At 41.0% G+C, this 22,826-nt stretch overlaps 1 protein-coding gene across 1 annotated transcript in view; it reads left to right on the forward strand.

Moving 5' to 3' along the window:
• TTC28 (tetratricopeptide repeat domain 28) overlaps window positions 1-22,826 on the forward strand; it is a 667,947-nt gene that overhangs the window by 632,937 nt on the left and 12,184 nt on the right. Inside the window, exons 16-20 of the mRNA XM_069758682.1 lie at window positions 6,939-7,063; window positions 11,578-11,809; window positions 16,121-16,197; window positions 19,665-19,688; window positions 22,036-22,162. Coding sequence (XP_069614783.1) covers window positions 6,939-7,063; window positions 11,578-11,809; window positions 16,121-16,197; window positions 19,665-19,688; window positions 22,036-22,162 — 585 coding nt within the window. The remainder of the gene's footprint in view (window positions 1-6,938; window positions 7,064-11,577; window positions 11,810-16,120; window positions 16,198-19,664; window positions 19,689-22,035; window positions 22,163-22,826) is intronic.

A 22,826-nucleotide genomic window follows, 5' to 3' on the forward strand; every position in this document is an offset into this window, starting at 1 on the left:
TCAGATGGTAGTGTATTGTGTATGGGGGTCCCGGACAATTTATTGTCGGGGGAGATATCAGTCCAGCATGTCCGATTTTGGACTGATGATCCTTTTGTTCTCGTGGAGATAAGCCGCCACCAGACAAATTTGGCGGAAGCTCTCTTATAGAGAAGACAGGATTGCTCGGCTGAACAAGTACTCCTGTGTAAGGGAGAGTCGAACAAAATGGCTGCCAGCTAAACTAACCATTGTTTGCCCTACAGCCATCTATTTTGTATGACAGGTTTAACTTCCACAGATCTCATTTAGATGGCATCAGTGGTGTAACTAGAGTCTAATGGACTCGATCCAAAAATGATCCCCTGATCCCCATGTTGGTCAGATGTATGGACCCTTGTAACATTCTAAATCTTAATAGGATATACACGTTGCCACCCCAACTCATCCGTTATATAGTAATGTTTCCAACCTGTACTAATGTCCTCCATCCTGGTCCCCTATCCTGGTATATATCCCCCATCCTGGTATATATGTCTCCCACCCTGATATACACGGTATGTCCCCCATCATGGGCTCATCTTGTTACATATGTCTCCCACCATGGTATATATGTCGACCATCCTGGTCCCACCCTGGTATATATGGCTTCCATCCTGGGCCCATCCTGGTATATATGTCACCCGTTCTGCTGCTGTTCTTTAATGGAAAAAAAAAAGATTCTTCCTGCCTTTCTCCACTTTCATGCCATGTGGCATCCTCTTCAGCGAGCAAGCAATGGGCAACGCATGACATCACTGCCATGCGCCTCCAGTTACTTGCACTCCAACGTCAGCTGCTGGCCTCTCATTGGCTGTGGCATGTATTGCAGTGAAAGGACCTGATGGATGTCTGCACTACAATGCATTGCAGCTAAAAATGCATCCTTGGACACACATCTAGCTAAAATATACGCTGGCGTCGGAAGGCCCACCTCCTGCACTGGCCTGGTCTCGGTAGCACCCTTTGCGACCGTGATTGTTACACCCCTGGATGGCATTTTCTAAAGATAGGCCATTAGTTGTAAAGTAAACACTTAAAAAAATCATTTTTGCATCAATAAATGTCCATCTAATATATAAAGTTGAATGTGTGTGTATGTATGTGTGTATGTCCGGGATTGGCATCTGCACCGTCGCAGCTACAGCCACAAAATTTTGCACGGTCACATTTCTGGACCCCGAGAGCATCATAGGCTATGTTGTGAGGCAAAATTTTAACCCCGCGCTTTCCAATTCACCAAACAATTTTGCCCCTATCTACTTAATAGGAAAAAAGTGAAAGGAAAAGTGTTGGAGGCAAATTGGCAGCTGCCAGATGTGAACAAGGGGGACTTAAAGAATGAGAACGATGGCGCCAAAGAGTATATACCATACAGTTGCTAAGGTGGGGCCCCGACATGGGATACTCACCACACATGGGGATATGAACACACACACAAAATGCGCCACACACTACCACGTGCTTGAACACATATACCACCCTCAGCACACATTTTACCACACATACACCAACCTCGCCACATAAAAGTTGAAACACAAAAGTCGCCACTCAAAACTCGCCACGTGCAAAATTCGCCACATGCAAAACTAGGCTCACGCAAAACTAGGCTCATGCAAAACTAGCCACACCTGCAAAACTCACCTCATGCAAAACTCGCTACACGCAAAACTTGAACACGCGGAAAAATTGCCACATGCACAAAAGTTGCAACACATGCAAAAGTTGCCTCACACAAAACTTGCACATACTAAAAACGCACCACACATAAAACTCGCCATGCGCAAAACTTGTTGCACACAACTTGCTACACATACCTGTCACATGCAACTCGACACACAAAAAGTTGCTACATGCATGTCGCCACACGCAACTCAACAGACACAACTTGACACATGAAACTCGCCCTAAAATACACACGTCTGGTATTATCCTTCAAAAATAAAAATCTGAATAATAAGCAGACAAACTACAAGAGCAACAAATGTACCATATAGGAAATACGGCAGCTGTCAGTAACATGACCTGTCTATTACGTGTATGTGTGAGCTAATATATACTGCCAGGGGGAGGACTTCCTGTTGGCTGGGGATTTATCAGGCTGCCAATAGCAACCAATCACATCTCAGCTTCTATTTTGCTACAGTTAATTAATCTGAGCTCTGATTGGTTAATATAGGCAACAAAGGATATTCTCAGTATAACAAAGCTTGTGTGAGGAAATAGCATGTCAGTTAGGGTGTGTTGGTGGAAAGGCTGATGTCAGTCACATTACCTCTATGTGAGAGGATATAGAAACTGCCAGTTACAGACTATTTTTACCACAATAATGCCTTATAAGAAAAGGAATTCCATGGCACGAATGTCAGCTGATGCAAAAAGAAAAGCTGCATTAAGAAACAAGGCTGACACACATGAGAACAAGAGCTGCTTCCTCAAGGGCCAATGAACATTCTGAGGAGAGGGAAGCGAGGCTTGCAGACATGAAAACAAGAGCTGCTTCCTCAAGGGCCAATGAACTTTCTGAGGAGAGGGAAGCGAGGCTTGCAGACATGAAAACAAGAGCTGCTTCCTCAAGAGCCAATGAACTTTCTGAGGAGAGGGAAGCGAGGCTTGCAGACATGAAAACAAGGCTGCTTCCTCAAGAGCCAATGAACTTACTGAGGAGAGGGAAGCGAGGCTTGCAGACATGAAAACAAGGTTGCTTCCTTAAGAGCCAATGAACTTTCTGAGGAGAGGGAAGCAAGGCTTGCAGACATGAAAACAAGAGCTGCTTCCTGAAGGGCCAATGAACTTTCTGAGGAGAGGGAAGCGAGGCTTGCAGACATGAAAACAAGAGCTGCTTTCTCAAGGGCCAATGAACTTTCTGAGCAGAGGGAACTGAGGCTTGCAGACAAGAGAACAAGAACTGCTTCCTCAAGAGCCAATGAACTTTCTGAGGAGAGGGAAGCAAGGCTTGCAGATAAGAGAAGAGCTGCTTCCTCAAGGGCCAATGAGTCATCTCAGCAGAGAGAAGGCCAACTTGCCACTAAGGGAATTGGTATTTCTTCCACCAGGGCACAGGAAATGGTTGGAGATTAGAAACATGCTGCCTTTTGTTACCAGTCAGACATAAACTATCAGCATAATCCTAAAGTTCAGATAGAAAAAATGGATATGGTCTGCATGTACTGCAGTGCCCTGAAATGGAAAGATGAACAGCCAGGTTTATGCTGTGCAAATGGCAAGATAAAACTTCCACCTCTCCTGTCACCACCAGATCCCCTGATGACAGGTACCAGTACAATAACAAAGCATTTCTTGGACAACATCAGAAAGTACAACTCCTGCTTCCAAATGACATCATTTGGTGCAACAAAAGAAATGTTTACAACAGGATTTATGCCGACATTTAAAGTTCAAGGACAGGTTTACCACTCAATTGGCTCAACCACTGGACAGATCACCTTCCCAAGCAACTTTTCTTGCATTGTGACTTCCATTGAGGAGTTGAAAGCAAAGGTTTTTCCAAACATTCAACTCCACTTCAAAAATTCTGGCTGGCTGTGTGAAAGGGCTATTCTATCTCCCAAAAATGACAGCGTCAACAAGATCAATCTTCAAATTCTAAATCTCCTTTCAGATGTGTGCACAACCTACAAGTCAGTGGATACAGTAATAGACCCTGCTCAAGCATTATTTTATCCAACTGAGATCCTTGGAGTCACAAGGACTTCCTTCTCACAACCTCTTTCTACAACCTGGAGCACCTATTCTGCTATTGAGAAATTTGGATCCACCAAAGCTGTGTAATGGAACAAGACTCTTGATTAAGAACCTGTTTCCACATGTAATTAAGGCAACCATTTTGACAGGATGTGCCACAGGAGAAGATGTTTTCATTCCAACAATTCCTCTCATTACATCTGATTTGCCTTTTGATTTTAAATGCCTCCAGTTTCCTGTTCAACTGACATTTGCTATGTCCATCAACAAGGCTCAGGGACAGTCCTTGAAAGTAGTTGGAATCAATTTTCCATCTCAATGCTTTTCTCATGGTCAACTTTATGTGACCTGTTTATGAGTTGGAACAGCCAAAAATCTGTTCGTCTTTGCACCTGAAGGAAAAACTAAGAATGTCGTTTATCAAAAGGCTCTCAAATAAGTAGTAGAAGATTACTTCACATTACTTGGCCAATTTAGTTAAATCTGTGTGGAATATCTCTGGTGTTGAAATATATATTGAAATATATGTTGTGAAATGCTTCTAGCCGGGTTGTGAAATGCGAAGCCGGGTAGTACAGCTAATTTAAGTATAAAAAGCAATTAATAATATAGCATTTAAGATTGGGTGGTAATGATGTTTATGAAGGACTAGACTGAGTTAAGACAGGAAACTTAGTTAGGCAAATGAAGCAAACAGCATGCAGGGACAGCGTTTGAGGCAGGCAGACTAGGCATCTGCCTAAACCCCCACTGCTCCAGGGGCCCCAAGCCAGTGGTGTGCTCCTAATAGCGGCACACCACTTGGCCACTATGAGGCCTGTGAGTCAGGTGGGCCCGGTGCCAGCACCCCCCACATCGTGCATTCCACTGTATCGGCATCATAGATCTGCATGACCTTTGTCCATTGCCCACTTTGTTAGTCCGTGGCTACAAGACCAAAGTCTTGGAAGCCTCCTCCAACCTCTTGACAGCCCTGGTGCCTCTTCTGATTAGTAGGCCTGGCACAATATCATGTTTGCATCACGCTTCAATGATGACATCACACCGGCTCTATTAATCAAAAAAGGGCAGGGTATACCAAGAGGTAGGAGGATTTATGTAGGGCACTGGTCCAATAGACGTTAATCACCACCATGGCAGTTACACCAGAGTACAGTGAATATTTTTTCTCAAAACCTTAAGATTTTCCCCTCAACTCTACAATTAATTCACATAGAATTTTAAAGCGGTTGTCTAGATTTAAGAGCAAATTTTCTGCAGTCACTCTGTGTGCCAGAAGACTTCTGAAATATGACAAGGTGAAGTGAGCACTCTATCACGACACCCCAGTATTGTCGGTGCGAGAGACTTGCATACATACGGTCACATACTAACTAGTATCATCCAGCTTCACTCAAAAGAATTGAATTGAGAGACCACTCATTTGCACCAGCAATACCATAGATAGAGTCACTGTAAACTTTGCTCTCAAACCTGGACAATCACTTTAAGGGCTCTCTCACACCAGTGTATTCATCGGACGAGAGTTATTCAATGTTTTATCTTATAGCAGTAGGACCAATGTTGTTCTATATGGCAGTACAGATCTGCAATTTTTTCTACAGATCGAATCGGTCTATAGAAAAAAATCACAGCATGCCATGAATGGCTCTGGAATTCGGATCACGAGCACCTATACAAGTCTATGCGTGTGTGAAACATCGCACTGCACTCAGATATCACTCGCTGAGTGTAGTCCGACACCTGAGGACACAGACAATGGAGAAGGTGGAGAAATTAATTTCTCCATCTTCTTCGCACCTCAGCTCTGACACTCTGATCAGAGTTTGAGCCAAGTGTCATTACCATAATTGATCCAATTGTCTCGCATGAGAGAATCTAGGATTGTGTGAGCAAGCTCCAAAGATGGCAGTTGCAGGAACCAGAACATAATGGCAGTTCCATATGTCCCAATTTGTATGGTAAACACATAATATTGGAGTTCTAAGTGGAAAGATTTATTTGCAGTCCCTAATGGGAAGCAATTAGACCTTTGCACTTAATAATCTAATATCACTTTGAGTGAAGGTAGTTGCTGATTGAATTACGGCATTGCCGCTGCTAACACTGGGGCAGTGTAGTGATGCTTTATATCAGGAGTGAGATGCAGCAGCCCTATTATTACAGCCCTCCATCTGTGGCAATAACTAATCTGCCTCTGTACAGTAATCCAGAAAGTTCAGCAAATTAAATTATTGATCAGTATTCTTTAGTGCACTGCAATCCTTATTTATTGCCTCTTATATGGTATCTGAAACATAATGGCAAGGAAAAGGTTGTGATCAATATTTTAGTATAACCTGTTTATTAAGTTAAGAAATTGAATGAAAAGCCGACAACATTGGAAAAAATGAGGTTCTCCAGACAGATTTCCTATTGTGTGTATTAGTAGCAATAATTACAGATACATGTAATATAGCCTCTTACTGGTGGAGGGAATGGATTGCTTAATTTTCGTCCATGTTAATTATTTATACTGTAGACAATTAAATTGCCCCTTGTGGCCAATAAATGCAGATGCGCAGTTTTCAGCAACTATTTTAGTACTGGGAGAAATGAGGAAAAAAAATGTAATTTTACCTCGACCTTCGCAGTCAGCAGTTTTTATGTGTCACGCTGAATAGGTCAACACTGCTAACTATTTAAAAGCAAAGGCGATAAATGTATTACCACTTAAAAGAAAAGCAAATGAATCCTATTTTGTTGATTTCTTTTTTTGATGCTGAGCTACAGCTTTTATATTATAGTTTATTTTCAGCTTCCTGCTGGTTCTTCTTTGGGGATCAGTAGCCAGACCTTAGGCAATGAGATGCTCAATGTTACACTTTTCTGAATGTTAATCACCAGACCACAAGCCAGTAAGGAACGTTGTAAGATTTCAGCTCTGAAGCCTTTAGTTGCCCAAATTTTTCAAAATGGCCTGCAATAACATTGCATGAGGCATTAGAAACTGGCACATGTGCAAGGTCACACATGGAAGACGTTATCACATACCCTCCACCATCGGCCATGATCAGTATCGGAGCACCATTTTGATGACAGGTCCTCTTTAAATTACAGCTGGCAAATCCTGGGTATAAAAGAAATAAAGTTGGCCAGCCACACATATTTTTACATGCTACATTAAATTGAAATAATACATACAAGTGAGATCAATGTTTCTTTCAACCACCCAGGGTTCATGCTTATCGGAAGTGATGTGAAGCTGAACAGTACATCTTCATTGATAGGTCAATCCCTATCGGAGATCCTCCAGAACCCGGACCGTGCTAGAGATGCTCTACGGGTTTTATTACATCTGGTAAGATTAAGTCTTCTCAAACTTTTTACATGTTCATCACCGTTATTGCTTTATGTTAAACTAAACCTTAATCACTTCCCATAGATAAACATCGGCGCTTGCTGGGCTCTGTGCAGCACCTATGTTTATCAACGGTCAGTGGTCTCACAGCGCTCAGGACCCCCAGGGTAGCTATGACAGATTACCGGGACCTGATTGGACTAGGTCCTAATGATGTTAACACTTTGCTACCTTCTAGATGCTTCGATCGCAGCATTTAGAAGTTAGCAAAGGGAGAGTGCTGCCTTACTCACCTCTCTGACACCACCCATGATGAGATGTGATCACATCATGAGGGATCTGAGCATTGTCATGGCAGCCAGAGGTCATGTGATGACCTCTGAGTCTGCCAGCTATGGTGGCTTGTTAGACTCAGATACTAGAAATAAGGAAAATTATATCTATCTAAATATGACAATGCAAAAACTTGTTTTTGTAAAAAAATAATTTTTTTAGTGTGTGACAGCTGCCAAACATAACATAGTAATATAATTATCAAGGCTGAAAAATCTATCTAAATATGACAATGCAAAAACTTGTTTTTGTAAAAAAATAATTTTTTTAGTGTGTGACAGCTGCCAAACATAACATAGTAATATAATTATCAAGGCTGAAAAAGGACATTTGTCCATCCAGTTCACCCTATATTTCGTCAGAATAAATCCCCAGATCTACATCCTTCTAAAGAACCTAATAACTATAAGATACAATATTGTTCTGCTTCAGGAAGACATCCAGACCTCTCTTGAACCCCTCGACTGAGTTCGCCATCACCACCAGATTCTCACTGCCCTAACAGTAAAGAATCCTCTTCTATGTTGGTGGAAAAACCTTCTCTCCTCCAGATGCAGAGAATGCCCCCTTGTGACCGTCACATTCCTTCTATAAAAACCTGATATAAATCTAGAATCGCTGTAATCGTACCGACCCAAAAAATAAAGTCACTCAATCACTTATTACGCACGAGGAACATTGTAAAAAATAAATAAAACTAAAAGGTACCGTCACACTAAGCGACGCTGCAGCGATACCGACAATGATGTAGATCGCTGCAGCGTCGCTGTTTGGTCGCTGGAGAGCTGTCACACAGACAGCTCTCCAGCGACCAACGATCCCGAGGTCCCCGGTAACCAAGGTAAACATTGGGTTACTAAGCGCAGGGCCGCGCTTAGTAACCCGATGTTTACCCTGGTTACCAGCGTAAATGTTAAAAAAACAAACACTACATACTTACCTTCAGCTGTCTGTCCCCCGCTCTGCTTTCCTCTGCACTGTCAGTGCCGGTCAGCCGGAAAGCAGAGTGGTGACGTCACCGCTGTGCTTTCCGGCTGGCTGGCGCTGACACAGGATGCAGGAGGAGTGCAGAGAAGCACAGCGCCGGAGACAGACAGCTGAAGGTAAGTAGTGTTTGTTTTTTTAACGTTTACGCTGGTAACCAGGGTAAACATCGGGTTACTAAGCGCGGCCCTGCGCTTAGTAACCCGATGTTTACCCTGGTTACCAGTGAAGACATCGCTGGATCGGTGTCACACACGCCGATCCAGCGATGTCAGCGGGAAGTCCAGCAACGAAATAAAGTTCTGGACTTTCCTCAGCGACCAACGATCTCCCAGCAGGGGCCTGATCGTTGGTCGCTGTCACACATAACGATTTCCTTAACGATATCGTTGCTACGTCACAAAAAGCAACGATATCGTTGACGATATCGTTATGTGTGACGGTACCCTAATTCTTCACTTGCTGATGATTTGTTTATTCTGCCTCCCAAAGATCACAGTAAAGCTTTGGTCATATTTATCCTGTGCTCTATAATGAGAGCTTACACAGGGGTTTCCATGTAAACCTCTGAAATACATGATTCAGACGGAACTTCCAGAAGCAGATGGAGGCACTGTGGATGCTGTCTGTATTTTTAGGTGTGCATAAAAGCACGGTCTGCCACAGTTTTGTGCACCTCTGAAGAGAAGGACAATGCCGAACACAGACCAGACGGAGTTCAGAGTAACTCTGCTGCCTCATTATAGTGATTGGATCCGTCAAGGGTTTCATTTGAATCGCATAACTCGGAGATTTAGATGGAAACCCCAAAGTAAGTTCTCAGCATAGCGTGCAGGACAAATGTGATCCAAAATGTTATGTAAAATTTTCCCAATAAAAGCTTCAACTCAGTCCACAAAAAAAGCCCCCACTCAGGTCCATCATCTGTTAACGCAACTATAGGGGGCTTTCACGTTACTGGTAGTACAAAGGCTCTATAAAAACGCTATGGCTCCTCCCTCCTCAAAAGAAATCGAATGCATTCTGTGCTCCCAAATCCAAATGCCCCCCCCCTCTCTCCTGAGCCCCACAGTGTGCCTAAACCACATGTTTGGCATTTCTGTATCGAAGAGAGCTTGCCTCCTCAAAAGAAATCGAATGCATTCTGTGTTCCCAAATCCAAATGCCCCCTCTCTCCTGAGCCCCACAGTGTGCCTAAACCACATGTTTGGCATTTCTGTATCGAAGAGAGCTTGCCTAATTTATGGGTGTATGTCTGCAGAAGCATGAGCTGGGCATAATGTACTGGTAACAACAGCATACTGGTCACTGCAATGGCAATTTTTAATTCTCAACATCCACTGCTGCTTGTTTCTGGAAAATATTTATATAGTCACAATCGTCACTACACCTTTAGATAAAATGTTCTGGGGCCCCATGGGCTCTACCAATGAGAAATGGCATCCTCAAACCAGTGCAGCAAAATCTGCACTGTGATATGGTGTTCCTTCCATTCTCAGCTTTGCACTGTGCTTCAAAAGTAGCTTCCAACCACTTATGGGATATCAATTTACTCAGGAGAAATTACGTAACAATTTGTACTGTTCGTTTTCTCCTATTAATCCTTTTGAAAATTGCAAACCTGGGGTCAACACATTTTAGTGGAAAAAATAGTAATATTTCATTTACTCAGCCCAATTTTATACAAGTTTGTGAATCGCCTGAGGATACTCACTACTCCCCTAGATGAATTCCTTGAAAGGTGTAGTTTACAAAATGGTATCATTTGTGCAGGTTCCAGCTGTTTTGGCATGTCAGGGGCTTTTTAAATGTGACATGGTGTCCGAAACCTATTCCAGCCAAAAGAGCGCTCATTCCCTTTCCAGCCCTGCCAAGCAGTTGTTTTCCAACAAATATGGGGTACCTGGCAAAATTTCACAACAAATTTTGGCATCCATTTTCTAATATTATCCTTGTGAAAAATGTAATTTTTATTTTCATGGTTCAATGTTATAAATTTCTGTGAAGCACCTGGGACGTTCAAGATGCTCACCGCACAACTAGATAAATTGCTTGAGGAGTACATTTTCCAAATTTGTGAGGGGTTTCCACTGTTTAGTCACATCAGGGACCCTCCAAACATAGTATGGTGTCCAAACTGTGCTCCTTCCCTTCTGAGACCTGCCGTGTGCCCAAACATTAGTTTACCACCACATATGGGGTATTGGCATACTCAGGAGGTGCGATTTCTCCTGTTACCCTTGTGAAAATGAAAAAATTGGGGCCAAAGTAACATTTTTGTGGGAAAAAGTTCAATGTTCATTTCTTCTTTGCACATTCCATTAAAGGGAACCGGTCACCCCCAAAATCGATGATGAGCTAAGCCCAGAATGCTGTAGATAAGCCCCTGGTGCCGGTGGGCTTAGCTCATCATTGATTTTGGGGGTGACAGGTTTCCTTTCATTCATGTGAAGCACTTAAAAGAGTTAATGAACTCCTTGAATGTGGTTTTGAGCTCCTTGAGGGGTGCACTTTTTAGAATGTTGTCACTTTTGGGTATTTTCTGTCATATAGACCCCTCAAAGTCACTTCTAATGTGATGTGGTCCATAAAAAAATGGTTTTGTTAATTTTATGGAAAAATTAGAAATTGCTGATCAAGTTTTAACCCTTCTTTTTCGTATATAAAAAAATGATGTTTCAAAAATTGTGCTGATGTAAAGTAGACAGGTGGGAAATGTTATTTCTGAACTATTTAGGATGACATAACTCTCTAGTTGATGGGCATTCAAATTAAAAGTTTGAAAGTTGCGAAATTGAAAAAATGTTCTCAAGTTTTTCAATATTTTTAGAAATAAATGCAAGTTACATCAAACAAATTTTACCACTATCATGAAGTACAATATGTCTTGAAAAAAAAACAACCTAACAATCAGTGGGATCCATTGAAGCGTTCCAGAGTTATTACCCCGTAGAGTAACACTGGTCAGAATTGTAAAAATTGGACTGATTATGAAAGCGAAAACAGGCTCTGGCGCAAAAGGGTTAAGAACTCCTGGGTAAAAGGCCATGCCGATCCCTGATCCTCTCAAATATCCTCTTTTAAGCATTTCTCTATTCTTTACCAGAATCATATACCCACACAAAATGTCAGCTGTGAAGGTACCAAGTATATTGCCTACATTTTCTCTGCATATTAATGCTGTTCTTACTTTACAGGTTGAAAAGTCTTTGCAGAGGATTCAGAATGGACAGCGTAATTCCATGTACACATCCCAGCAGAGTGTGGAAAATAAAGTGGGGGGAATCCCAGGCTGGCAGTCACTGTTAACAGCTGTAGGATTTCGACTTGACCCCCCAGCCAGCGGCCTTCCTGCAGCAGTCTTTTTCCCGACATCTGATCCTGGCGATCGCCTGCAGCAGTGCAGTACGACCATACAGTCCCTCTTAGGTACCTTTCACCTCTAATACTAACGAAGTAGGAGCTGTCAGGACTTCAGCAGGAAACTATTAATAAAAATGGAAGTTATTGCTGAACTTTTAGAAAACAAGGCCAGTCTCAGAGGATGAGAAAAGCACAATAAAAATATAATTGTGTCTCCTTTCTGGAGCTTTGTTCTCCATTCCCCTGATAATAGAACAACATAAAAGTTGCTTTATCCTTCTTACAAGAAACACAGGTACAATACAGTCTTATTATCCCAGTACTTACAGTACAGTAATTCTAATTAAACCGTGTTGGAAAAGAAAATACCAGCAGCTCCATGAAGGACACAGAAATTAGGTATTCTTAGGCCAAGGATTTTAATGGAGCTCATTAAAGGATTTGAGCAGGAATACACACTTGGGTGCTTTCATACAGCTAAAAACTGCTAAGCCCAGTTACACAATTCTAATAGGGCCATTATGGTCCCACACACAAGTTCTATGAGATCTAACATGGAAGCTGTAGAGTGTTTGGTGCATCTTAAAATAATCAGTAAAGTAATAAAGAACCATTGTGTTACGGGTGGCAGTAGTCCGGAACGTTGTTACTTTGTGCAGCCAATTCTTCATATACTGAAAACCCTAATCGTGAGCATTGTTGTAAAAGACCATTTCTTTTCCTCTATGGTCTGGGAGCTCTGAGTTATTTCACATTTCTAGTATGTGATATCAAACTATCAGACCGAGGGATATCTGCGTCCTCCTCCATTTTTGTAGTGAACATATCTGTGCTCAGGTTTACATAGGTCATCATTCATGGTACTGAGGCATGTATAATAAGCCTAATTTGCCTGTGGATATGATTATGTCAGGGCCAGCTACTTTAGCTGCTTATTTCGGCCTTGCTCTCTATATACTATGTTCACATGCTTTATTCTAGTACTTTCTCACTGTAGCTCAAGATATATGGAAGAGGAAGCATTGGGCCCATTTATTACTTTTGTTATAAATTGACAAGTGGGTGTTCCTAGGTAGGGGTGTGTCCCTGCACAGTCTCACATTGTCCAATCAGTGTTGATAGTTGTAATGACACAGATAGTGTCACTGTGGCAAGCCTAGATGGCACAAACAGAGGGCATGAGACCGAGAGCTGGGAGTGAAGGGAGCAAGGCACACTGTGCACACAGGACCTGAGGCTAAAGCACGCAGTAAGCACAGGACCTGACACAAGACAGTCACGTGATCGCAGCGGGGTGGAGCCACCACGCGTGAGGATGGGGAATCAGCCGAGAGCGCGTAGCACAGAGGGTAGTCAGGAACCAGGAACAAGACGGATGCGTAAACCAAGACGAGCCAGGGGTTCAGAGACCCAGGAAAGACAGATCAGTACCGAGCAGAAAACAGAGGCAGAAGAAAGGGGACAAAACCGGGTCATACACAATAAAGCTCACCAGCATTAAATAGCCACCCCAGAACCAGAACGAGGCAACTCACATTAACCTTGACCTGACCAGAGTGGAGGATGGATCATGATAATAGTGTTATACTGGTTAAAAATATGTCTTTTTGACAAAGAAAATGGTAACCCACAGGAGGCAATTTACTTATAATATTTAGGGGGTATAACGGAGATAGCACAACGCAAAAGTATGTGAAAAAATTCTCAAGAATTGTTATTTTGTGAGGAGAGCTGACAGGTCTTCTTTAAAAAGTAACTAAACTTTTTTTATTTAAAGGGGATGTCTTACATTGGTAAATGGGTAACATTGCAAACTGTTTGTAAACACAATCAACATTGCAATCTACCTCTTATTAAAAATCATTTCTGTTCTCAAGAATTAATAGTTCTATAGTTTATAGCTTATAGATTTTGTGGTGGCTGGTTTCCTTGGAAAGGAGCACTTTGATGTTGGCAGGATAACTGAATCCAGCATCAATGTCCCTGCACTTCTATAATGCCGCAGAGAAACTGGTAGGAGGCAGGGAGGAATGAGAGTGGTAAGCTTCTGAAGAGACAACTTAAGAACATACCTTTAATTATTCTCCAGGCATTGCAAATGTTGTACTGATGTTTCACATAGCCAGTTCATGCTTTTTTAGAAGCTCCTTTCAACTGCAGCTCAGCAAGATCCCTATACTAATTTGAACAATTAGGGTACAGGACTTTCCCTTATGCCACCTGAGCCTCCGTGATCCCAATCTCTGTGCTCAGAGAGGGGAATTCTCTGTTCTGATTATTTGAATGTAGTGTATGGCTCTTGTTGAGCAACAGTTGAAAGCAGCTTCTAATGTTGCATGAACTGGGAATTGAAACAGCACTGCAATATAGTGGGAGAGAAGGAAGCAAATTAAGTCAATGAAGTTTATTACAAAAATTATTTCCTTTATAATGCTTGGACAATTAAATATAATGAATTAATGTATTCTATAAATATTTATATTTTAAACTGTATTATTTATAAATTGAAATTACAAGAAGAACGGACAGGAAACAATAACATAGTAACATAGTAACATAGTTAGTAAGGCCGAAAAAAGACATTTGTCCATCCAGTTCAGCCTATATTCCATCATAATAAATCCCCAGATCTACGTCCTTCTACAGAACCTAATAATTGTATGATACAATATTGTTCTGCTCCAGGAAGACATCCAGGCCTCTCTTGAACCCCTCGACTGAGTTCGCCATCACCACCTCCTCAGGCAAGCAATTCCAGATTCTCACTGCCCTAACAGTAAAGAATCCTCTTCTATGTTGGTGGAAAAACCTTCTCTCCTCCAGACGCAAAGAATGCCCCCTTGTGCCCGTCACCTTCCTTGGTATAAACAGATCCTCAGCGAGATATTTGTATTGTCCCCTTATATACTTATAAATGGTTATTAGATCGCCCCTCAGTCGTCTTTTTTCTAGACTAAATAATCCTAATTTCGCTAATCTATCTGGGTATTGTAATTCTCCCATCCCCTTTATTAATTTTGTTGCCCTCCTTTGTACTCTCTCTAGTTCCATTATATCCTTCCTGAGCACCGGTGCCCAAAACTGGACACAGTACTCCATGTGCGGTCTAACTAGGGATTTGTACAGAGGCAGTATAATGCTCTCATCATGTGTATCCAGACCTCTTTTAATGCACCCCATGATCCTGTTTGCCTTGGCAGCTGCTGCCTGGCACTGGCTGCTCCAGGTAAGTTTATCATTAACTAGGATCCCCAAGTCCTTCTCCCTGTCAGATTTACCCAGTGGTTTCCCGTTCAGTGTGTAATGGTGATATTGATTCCCTCTTCCCATGTGTATAACCTTACATTTATCATTGTTAAACCTCATCTGCCACCTTTCAGCCCAAGTTTCCAACTTATCCAGATCCATCTGTAGCAGAATACTATCTTCTCTTGTATTAACTGCTTTACATAGTTTTGTATCATCTGCAAATATCGATATTTTACTGTGTAAACCTTCTACCAGATCATTAATGAATATGTTGAAGAGAACAGGTCCCAATACTGACCCCTGCGGTACCCCACTGGTCACAGCGACCCAGTTAGAGACTATACCATTTATAACCACCCTCTGCTTTCTATCACTAAGCCAGTTACTAACCCATTTACACACATTTTCCCCCAGACCAAGCATTCTCATTTTGTGTACCAACCTCTTGTGCGGCACGGTATCAAACGCTTTGGAAAAATCGAGATATACCACGTCCAATGACTCACCGTGGTCCAGTCTATAGCTTACCTCTTCATAAAAACTGATTAGATTGGTTTGACAGGAGCGATTTCTCATAAACCCATGCTGATATGGAGTTAAACAGTTATTCTCATTGAGATAATCCAGAATAACATCCCTCAGAAACCCTTCAAATATTTTACCAACAATAGAGGTTAGACTTACTGGCCTATAATTTCCAGGTTCACTTTTAGAGCCCTTTTTGAATATTGGCACCACATTTGCTATGCGCCAGTCCTGCGGAACAGACCCTGTCGCTATAGAGTCACTAAAAATAAGAAATAATGGTTTATCTATTACATTACTTAGTTCTCTTAGTACTCGTGGGTGTATGCCATCCGGACCCGGAGATTTATCTATTTTAATCTTATTTAGCCGGTTTCGCACCTCTTCTTGGGTTAGATTGGTGACCCTTAATATAGGGTTTTCATTGTTTCTTGGGATTGGGATAGCGCTTGAGCAACAAGAGAATAGCTGAATAATTTAGGAACAGCTCTGTAAATGCTCATATACACCAGAATACTTGCACTGCTATGAGTATGGTAGCAAGTCTAGCAGTATTTATATAGATTATCACTATTCACACAGAGCAATGTATTCTTTCCATAGGATTGCCGCACGCTGCACTTCAGGCTCTATGTAAGCTTATCACTGCTTCAGAAACCGGAGAGCAACTGATTAATCGGGTAAGTGGTGCCAGACAGACCAATGTCATTTCTTAACAAATGTAGAAATTAATCTCTTGCATTCATTGGACTTCACAAGTCGGCCAAGCTGGACCATGTGGTTCTTATATTTTGTCAAGCATTAATTTTATTTTTACTTTCTGGCAATTATATTGCAATATATATTGTGACTTATCAATCCAGTATAAATTACACTAACACCCTTGAAGCCATCAGTGCATGAAAGCTGCCAGCATGGTTTGGGCAGAGTGATCAATGTATGCGACCTAATAAATAATTTTAATTACCGTGCGCTGGAAATAGTCTCATCACGTTGTATTTAGGTTGATCTGTGCTATAAACTTGCATGCACCTTCCCAAAGTAAAAACAGATCTCTCTAAAGAATGCTATGAATGTCTAAACAGACTGCTGGGACCAGATTTGCAGCTTCAATTGCTTGTCTTGTTTGCACGCTAGCTTTACTGTGCTCTAATCATCTGCATAAAAGACAGTTACAGTAAATGGGTGCATTACTGGTATCAGCCAAACTATATACACATTAAAGTATTACCACAACACAAAAGAACAGATTATAGTCAGGGCAAAAGGAACAATATTTTGTCCAGAAGCCTTCACCCATCTTAATATGGCCCATGCTACCCACTACATTTATGTACAGTTGTTTAAAAAGTGTTTGCCCCTTCCTGATTTCCTATTCTTTTGCATGTTTGTCACACTTAAATGTTTCAGATCACCAAATAAATTTCAATATTAGACAAAGATAACATAAGTAAACACAAAATGCAGTTTTTAAATGAAAGTCTTTATTATTAAGGGAAAAAGAAATCCAAACCTACAAGGACATGTGTGAAAAAATGATTGCCCTCTAAACCTAATAACTGGTTGGGCCACTCTTAGCAGCAACAACTGCAATCAAGCATTTGCGATAACTGTCAATGGTTCTTTTACAGCGCTCTGGAGTAATTTTGGGCCACTGAACTTTGCAGAATTGTTGTAATTCAGCCACATTGTAGGGTTTCCGAGCACGAACCATTTTTTAAAGTCATGCCACAGCATCTCAATCAGATTAACGTCAGGACTTTGACTAGGCCACTCCAAAGTCTTAATTTTGTTTTTCTAAAGCCATGCTGGTGTGTTTTGGATCATTGTCCTGCTGTATAACCCAAGTACACTTCAGCTTGAGGTCAAGAACAGACAGTCGGACATTCTCCATCAGGATTTTTTGGTAGACAGCAGAATTCATGGTTCCATTTACCACAGCAAGTCTTCCAGGTCCTGAAGCAGCAAAACAACCCCAGACAATCACACTACTACCACCAAATTTTACTGTTGGTATGATGTTCCTTTTCTGAAATGCTGTGTTACTTCTACTCCAGATGTAATGGGACATACACCTTTCAAAAAGTTCATCTGTTGTCTCGTCAAGTATTCTCCCAAAAGTCCCGGGGATCATCAAGATGTATTCTGGCAAAACTGAGACAAGCCTATATGTTCTTATTGCTCAGCAGTGGCTTTCATCTTGGAACTCTGCCATGCAGGCCATTTTTGCCCAGTCTGTTTCTTATGGTAGAGTCACGAACACTGATATTAACTGAGTCAAGTGAGGCATGGTGTCTAGCTTAGCTTTTGAAGTGTTTTGGTCTCCTTCACTTTGTCAGGCAGATCCTATTTAAGTGATTTCTTGATTGAGAACAGGTGTGGCAGTAATCAGGCCTGGGTGTGGCTAGGGAATTTAAACTCCGCTTCCCAAACATGTGATAATCCACTGTTAATTTATGTTTTAAGAGGGGGGGATCACTTTTTCACATAGGGCCCTGTAGGTTTCGGAGCTATTTTGGTAATAATAAAGACCTTCATTTAAAAATTGCATTCTGTGTTTACTTGTGTTATCTTTGGCTAATATATTTGTTTGCTGATCTGAAACATTTAAGTGTGACAAACATGCAAAATAATAGGAAATGAGGAAGGGGCAAACACCTTTTCACACAACTGTATATTGTCTAAGAGAACTGTATACACAGCAATATCCATATACTTATCATATGTTGTATTAATTGAAGGAGATAATTGGTGAAACAATCACCCGACAAACAAGTAAAATGGTCATTCATCGGGTGACCGGATTGTTTATTCTAGCAAAAAAAAATCATTGTTCTTGGCAGTACATTGCCTGTTTACACGGGATAATATGCTGCCGACAGCAATGATTTATTTTTCAGCACCAGCAATTCGATCACGTGATGAATGAGCATTTTGCTCATTTGTTGGGTGAACGTTGAATTGTTTACATGGGCCGATAATCGAGAATGATACAGTTTCAGGACTGAATGATTCTAGTAGCGATTGATCATAATTGTCAGTTGGACGAAGGACATTCATTGAACTGCGTTAATCAGCCACAGTTACAACTCCTAAATGCAGCATTAATCTGACTACTTTTATATATGATCGGGAGTCATGTGATTATGGAGCATCATGCATATTTCACATTGGCTCCTAAGTTCTTGCCAGACTCTGTTCACATTTGTAGTTGAGCCTTTCATTTGTTGCATATGTGAAATATATACAGAACATAGGATTTCATTCACTCAACAGAAGCTCAAACATGTTCTTCTTTGTTGGACTAGTGTATATTGTTATACTTTTTTCTTAATAGATAAGGGCAGTTGGCAACATTTTTTATGCAGAGGCATAGTATCATTTCTGTATAGTGGGAGCTGATAGAAGATATATGCCAAATACCAACCACATAACTCAACTTCAGGATAACACTTGTCCCCATGTTATTTTATTGGGCTGTGCACATGTCTGTTCTTTTACTCGAACCAACTCGGTCAGAGGAAAAAAATCGCAACATGCAAGATTTGCCTCCAAGAATCAGATGGCACTTACCCATTTAATGCTATGGGTCCACAGAAAAAATTGGACTGCACTTGGATGAACTGACATTATAAAGAAGATTGAGAAACTTTTTTTTTTACTCTCCAACTCTGAGAAAATTGAATCACACTCTGATCGAACTCTGCTCAAACTCTGATCAAAGTGTGATTATCATAATAGAACCTATTTTCTCAAATTTTTTCTGCATCTGTCCGTAGTAAGAGGGATTGTGAGAATTTTTTGTAATAACAGGTAATCCTTACTATAGTCTTTAAAACATCAGCAATGTATTCCTACACTTTACATATTTTCTCTATAAATAAAGAGAGGTTTGGTTGGCACTGAATAATGACAGAAATTGGTGTCCTCGTTGAAAAATTTTGTTTAAAAAAAAGCTTAGTAATTCATGCTTGAAGTTCCTTCTTGCTAATGCATGTTTAATGCTAATACCACTTTGCTCAGCATGCGCAGAAATGAATGAAAATTTTGCTCTGTAACCTATGCTCGATTTTTAAGGTTCTTTTTCTCTTTTCTTTTTCCTGCGCTAAACTTTATTTTTCTGCTTGTAATCTGCTGGCTTCTGAAGGCTGTTAAAAATATGGTTGGAATGGTAAGTACACAGAATGGATTGGCTTCTTTTGCAATATGTGCCACTGTTTCCTAGCAGAGATCATATTTACTGATGCATTTTGTAGTAATTACTGAAAATTAAAATTTATTGAACAAACAAAAAAAATCATAATTTTGTATAGGTTAGGCCGGTTGCACACGTCCTGATATTTCCAGTATCGGAAAAAACTGGTACCAAAGATATCAGTGCCCGTGTGGGTAATGCTTGTTGCACACGTGTGGCAACCATGTGCTGCATCAGTACCACACATACCGGCACTATGGAAGCAGCGGTACAGTTAGCGCTGTTTCCGGCGTCGGGTGCTGAAGACCTCTCACATCATTCTCCCGTGCTCTGCCAGCGATCTGTGTGAGCAGGGGAGAATGATGAAAGTTATACTTAACTGATAACAGCAACAGCAAGCGGCGACTGATGGGACTATTACTCCCATCAGCCAATACCTGCTGCCGCTAATATCAGTGAGATCCGGGAGGTGGCTGATGGGAGTACTCATCAACTGCCACCTGCGCTATAAATAATTAAATTTAAAAAGTGTGGGTTCCACCATTTTTGACAACCAGCCTTGCTAAAGCAGACAGCTGGAGGCTGGTATTCTCAGGCGGGCTGCAACCCTCAGCTGTCAGAGTTAGGAAGGTTGGTTATCATGAAAAGAGGGGTCCCCATGTTGTATGTATTAATTGTTTAAATAAATAATTTTAAAGAATGGAGTGGGGTCCCCCCCATTTTTGACATCCAGCCTTGCTAAAGCAGATGTCATGGTTAGGACATGGTTAATGTCCTCTCAGGGTCAGCTATACTTTCTATTCTAGTCTGTGTGCCTGACCCTTGGAGTTTGTGCCCGGTTTGCAATTGTTTTCCTTGCTCTCCGTGCGTTACTCTGTTTGTTTGTTCTTCTGGATTTCTGACCTCTGGCTTCACTTCTGACAATCCCCTGTCTCGCCCCTTTGGTACTTTGTGATCTCCTGGCTCTGATCTTAACTTGTTTGACTACTGTCTTGTGTTTATCCCTTCTTTGCACCCCGGCATCCGGCTCTGCCCCCAACCACCTCCTACTCTGTCACATGGTTTAGGTCCTAGTTGTAACCTGGTTAATTCCCGGCACGTTGCTCAGCTGCCTTGCTGCTGTGTGCAGCGCTCCCCACAGCAATATTACCCCGGAGTCATGACAGCAAACAGTTGGAGACTGGTATTCTCAGGCTGGTAAGGTGCCATGAATATTGACCCCCCAACCTAGAAATAGCAACCTGCAGCCGCCCAGAAAAGGCGCATCTATTACATGCGCCAATTCTGGCACTTTTCCAGGGTTTTCACACTTGCTCTGTAGCGATGGCAAGTGGGGTAATATTTCTGGGGTTGATGTCACCTTTTATTATCTGGTGCTATCAATGTACATTAGCATAAAACAAACTTCCTAGGAGACAGTTTAGCTAAATGAGTTTCCACATATGAATCATCAATTCTAAAGTAGAAAAATGGATCTGCATTTAGTATATGTCCATAATATTCTTGAATTCTCTGGGCCCCTACTATAATGCAACATTTGTCTCTTTTGCATCTTATAGTTCTAAAATACACGGCATACTTAAAATAACCCTCTAGTGTTTTTTAAATCATTCTGTTGCTAGTTCTCTAATATCTATAATTCCGCTTGCTTTACCTTATTTATTTGATTTAGTAATACTCTTTGATAATTCATGAATTCATTCTCTTCAGTGTGGTCATATTGTGTACCATCCCCTGGGAATTGAATACTGTTTGGAATTTCTAGTAACCTCCTTGAGAATTCATGTCTAATGAAAGTGTATGGCCTATATCACATAAATTTTCAGGGAAAGTAGAAACTTCTATCAGAGAAACTGATGATGATGACACAGCTCCTGTCACAAACATATACCGTTGAAGGTAGATAGATAGATAAATAGATAGATAATAGATAACAGATAAGCCTTTACTTTACTGTATACTCATAATCTATGCTGTGCTGATGCATCATGAGATTGATAGCAGCAGGGTTGAAAGAAAACTAAAATCTGAAGTTCAAAATGGTTCGGAAGGTTGAACAGCAGGGGAGAAAGCACAAGACATATAAAATAAATCCAGAGCATGAGGGACACTCGGATTCGTAGAAGGGGGTAGTGGGCAGGGATGGAAAAATGATTAAATGGAGTGCTTCTTTAATAAAAAGAAAAAGAAATGTTGAATTTCAGGTAGGAAATGGTCCTCAGAATGTTATGTACTATTCAAGGCAGTTATTTTTTACTGTCTTGTTTTATAACCAGTGATAACTACTCCTATATGACGAATGTTGTCATTTCTTCTCTTTTAGCTGCATCAGGTCCTTGTTCAGCTGCAAACCGACAAAGAACATGATTTCTCATCAGTGCCCATCCAAGTTTCTATCAGCGTTCAACTTTGGAGATTGCCTGGATGTCATGAATTTTTAGCAGCTTTAGGTATATGATTTTTTTTACAGCTATTTAAGAGTACCAGACTGCATATATACTGGATAAGAAAAGAAGAGGCAGCAATCCCCAGCTTTCAATGTCCAAAAAAAGTCTGGGATGTAAGCCAAAATGCTGCATATTGGATAACCATACAGTTTTTTGCATAGAAGCTCAGGAGTTCAGACTTTTCTTTTCTGTTCTAAGGTTCCTTCGGTTGGATGATAAACTGCCATAAGGCGTGCACCATTATTCCCTACTGATTATGCTGTGCTTCTCATTTTCTTCCTGTGCACATATACAAAACTGTGCAAAAGTTTTAGGCAGCTGTAAAAAAAAATGCTGTAAAGTAAGAAAGCTTTTAAAAAAAATAGAATTGCTAATATTTTATTTGTATCAGTTAACCAAATGCAAATGGAATGAATAAGAGTAATCATTATCAAATCACTATTTGGTGTAACCATCTTTTGCCTTCAAAACACCATTAAAGCATTAAGTTTCTAGGTACACATGCATGTTTTTAAAAGAACTCGGGAGGGGGGTTGTTCCAAACATATTGTAGAACCAAAAACAGATATTCTATGGATGTAAGCTCTCTCAAGTACTTCTGCCTCTTCATATAATCCCACATACACTTACTGATGTTAAGATCGTGGCTCCGTGACTTCTTTATACT

This window comes from Ranitomeya imitator, chromosome 1 (genome assembly GCF_032444005.1).
Source record: "Ranitomeya imitator isolate aRanImi1 chromosome 1, aRanImi1.pri, whole genome shotgun sequence".
Classification (NCBI taxonomy): domain Eukaryota; kingdom Metazoa; phylum Chordata; class Amphibia; order Anura; family Dendrobatidae; genus Ranitomeya; species Ranitomeya imitator.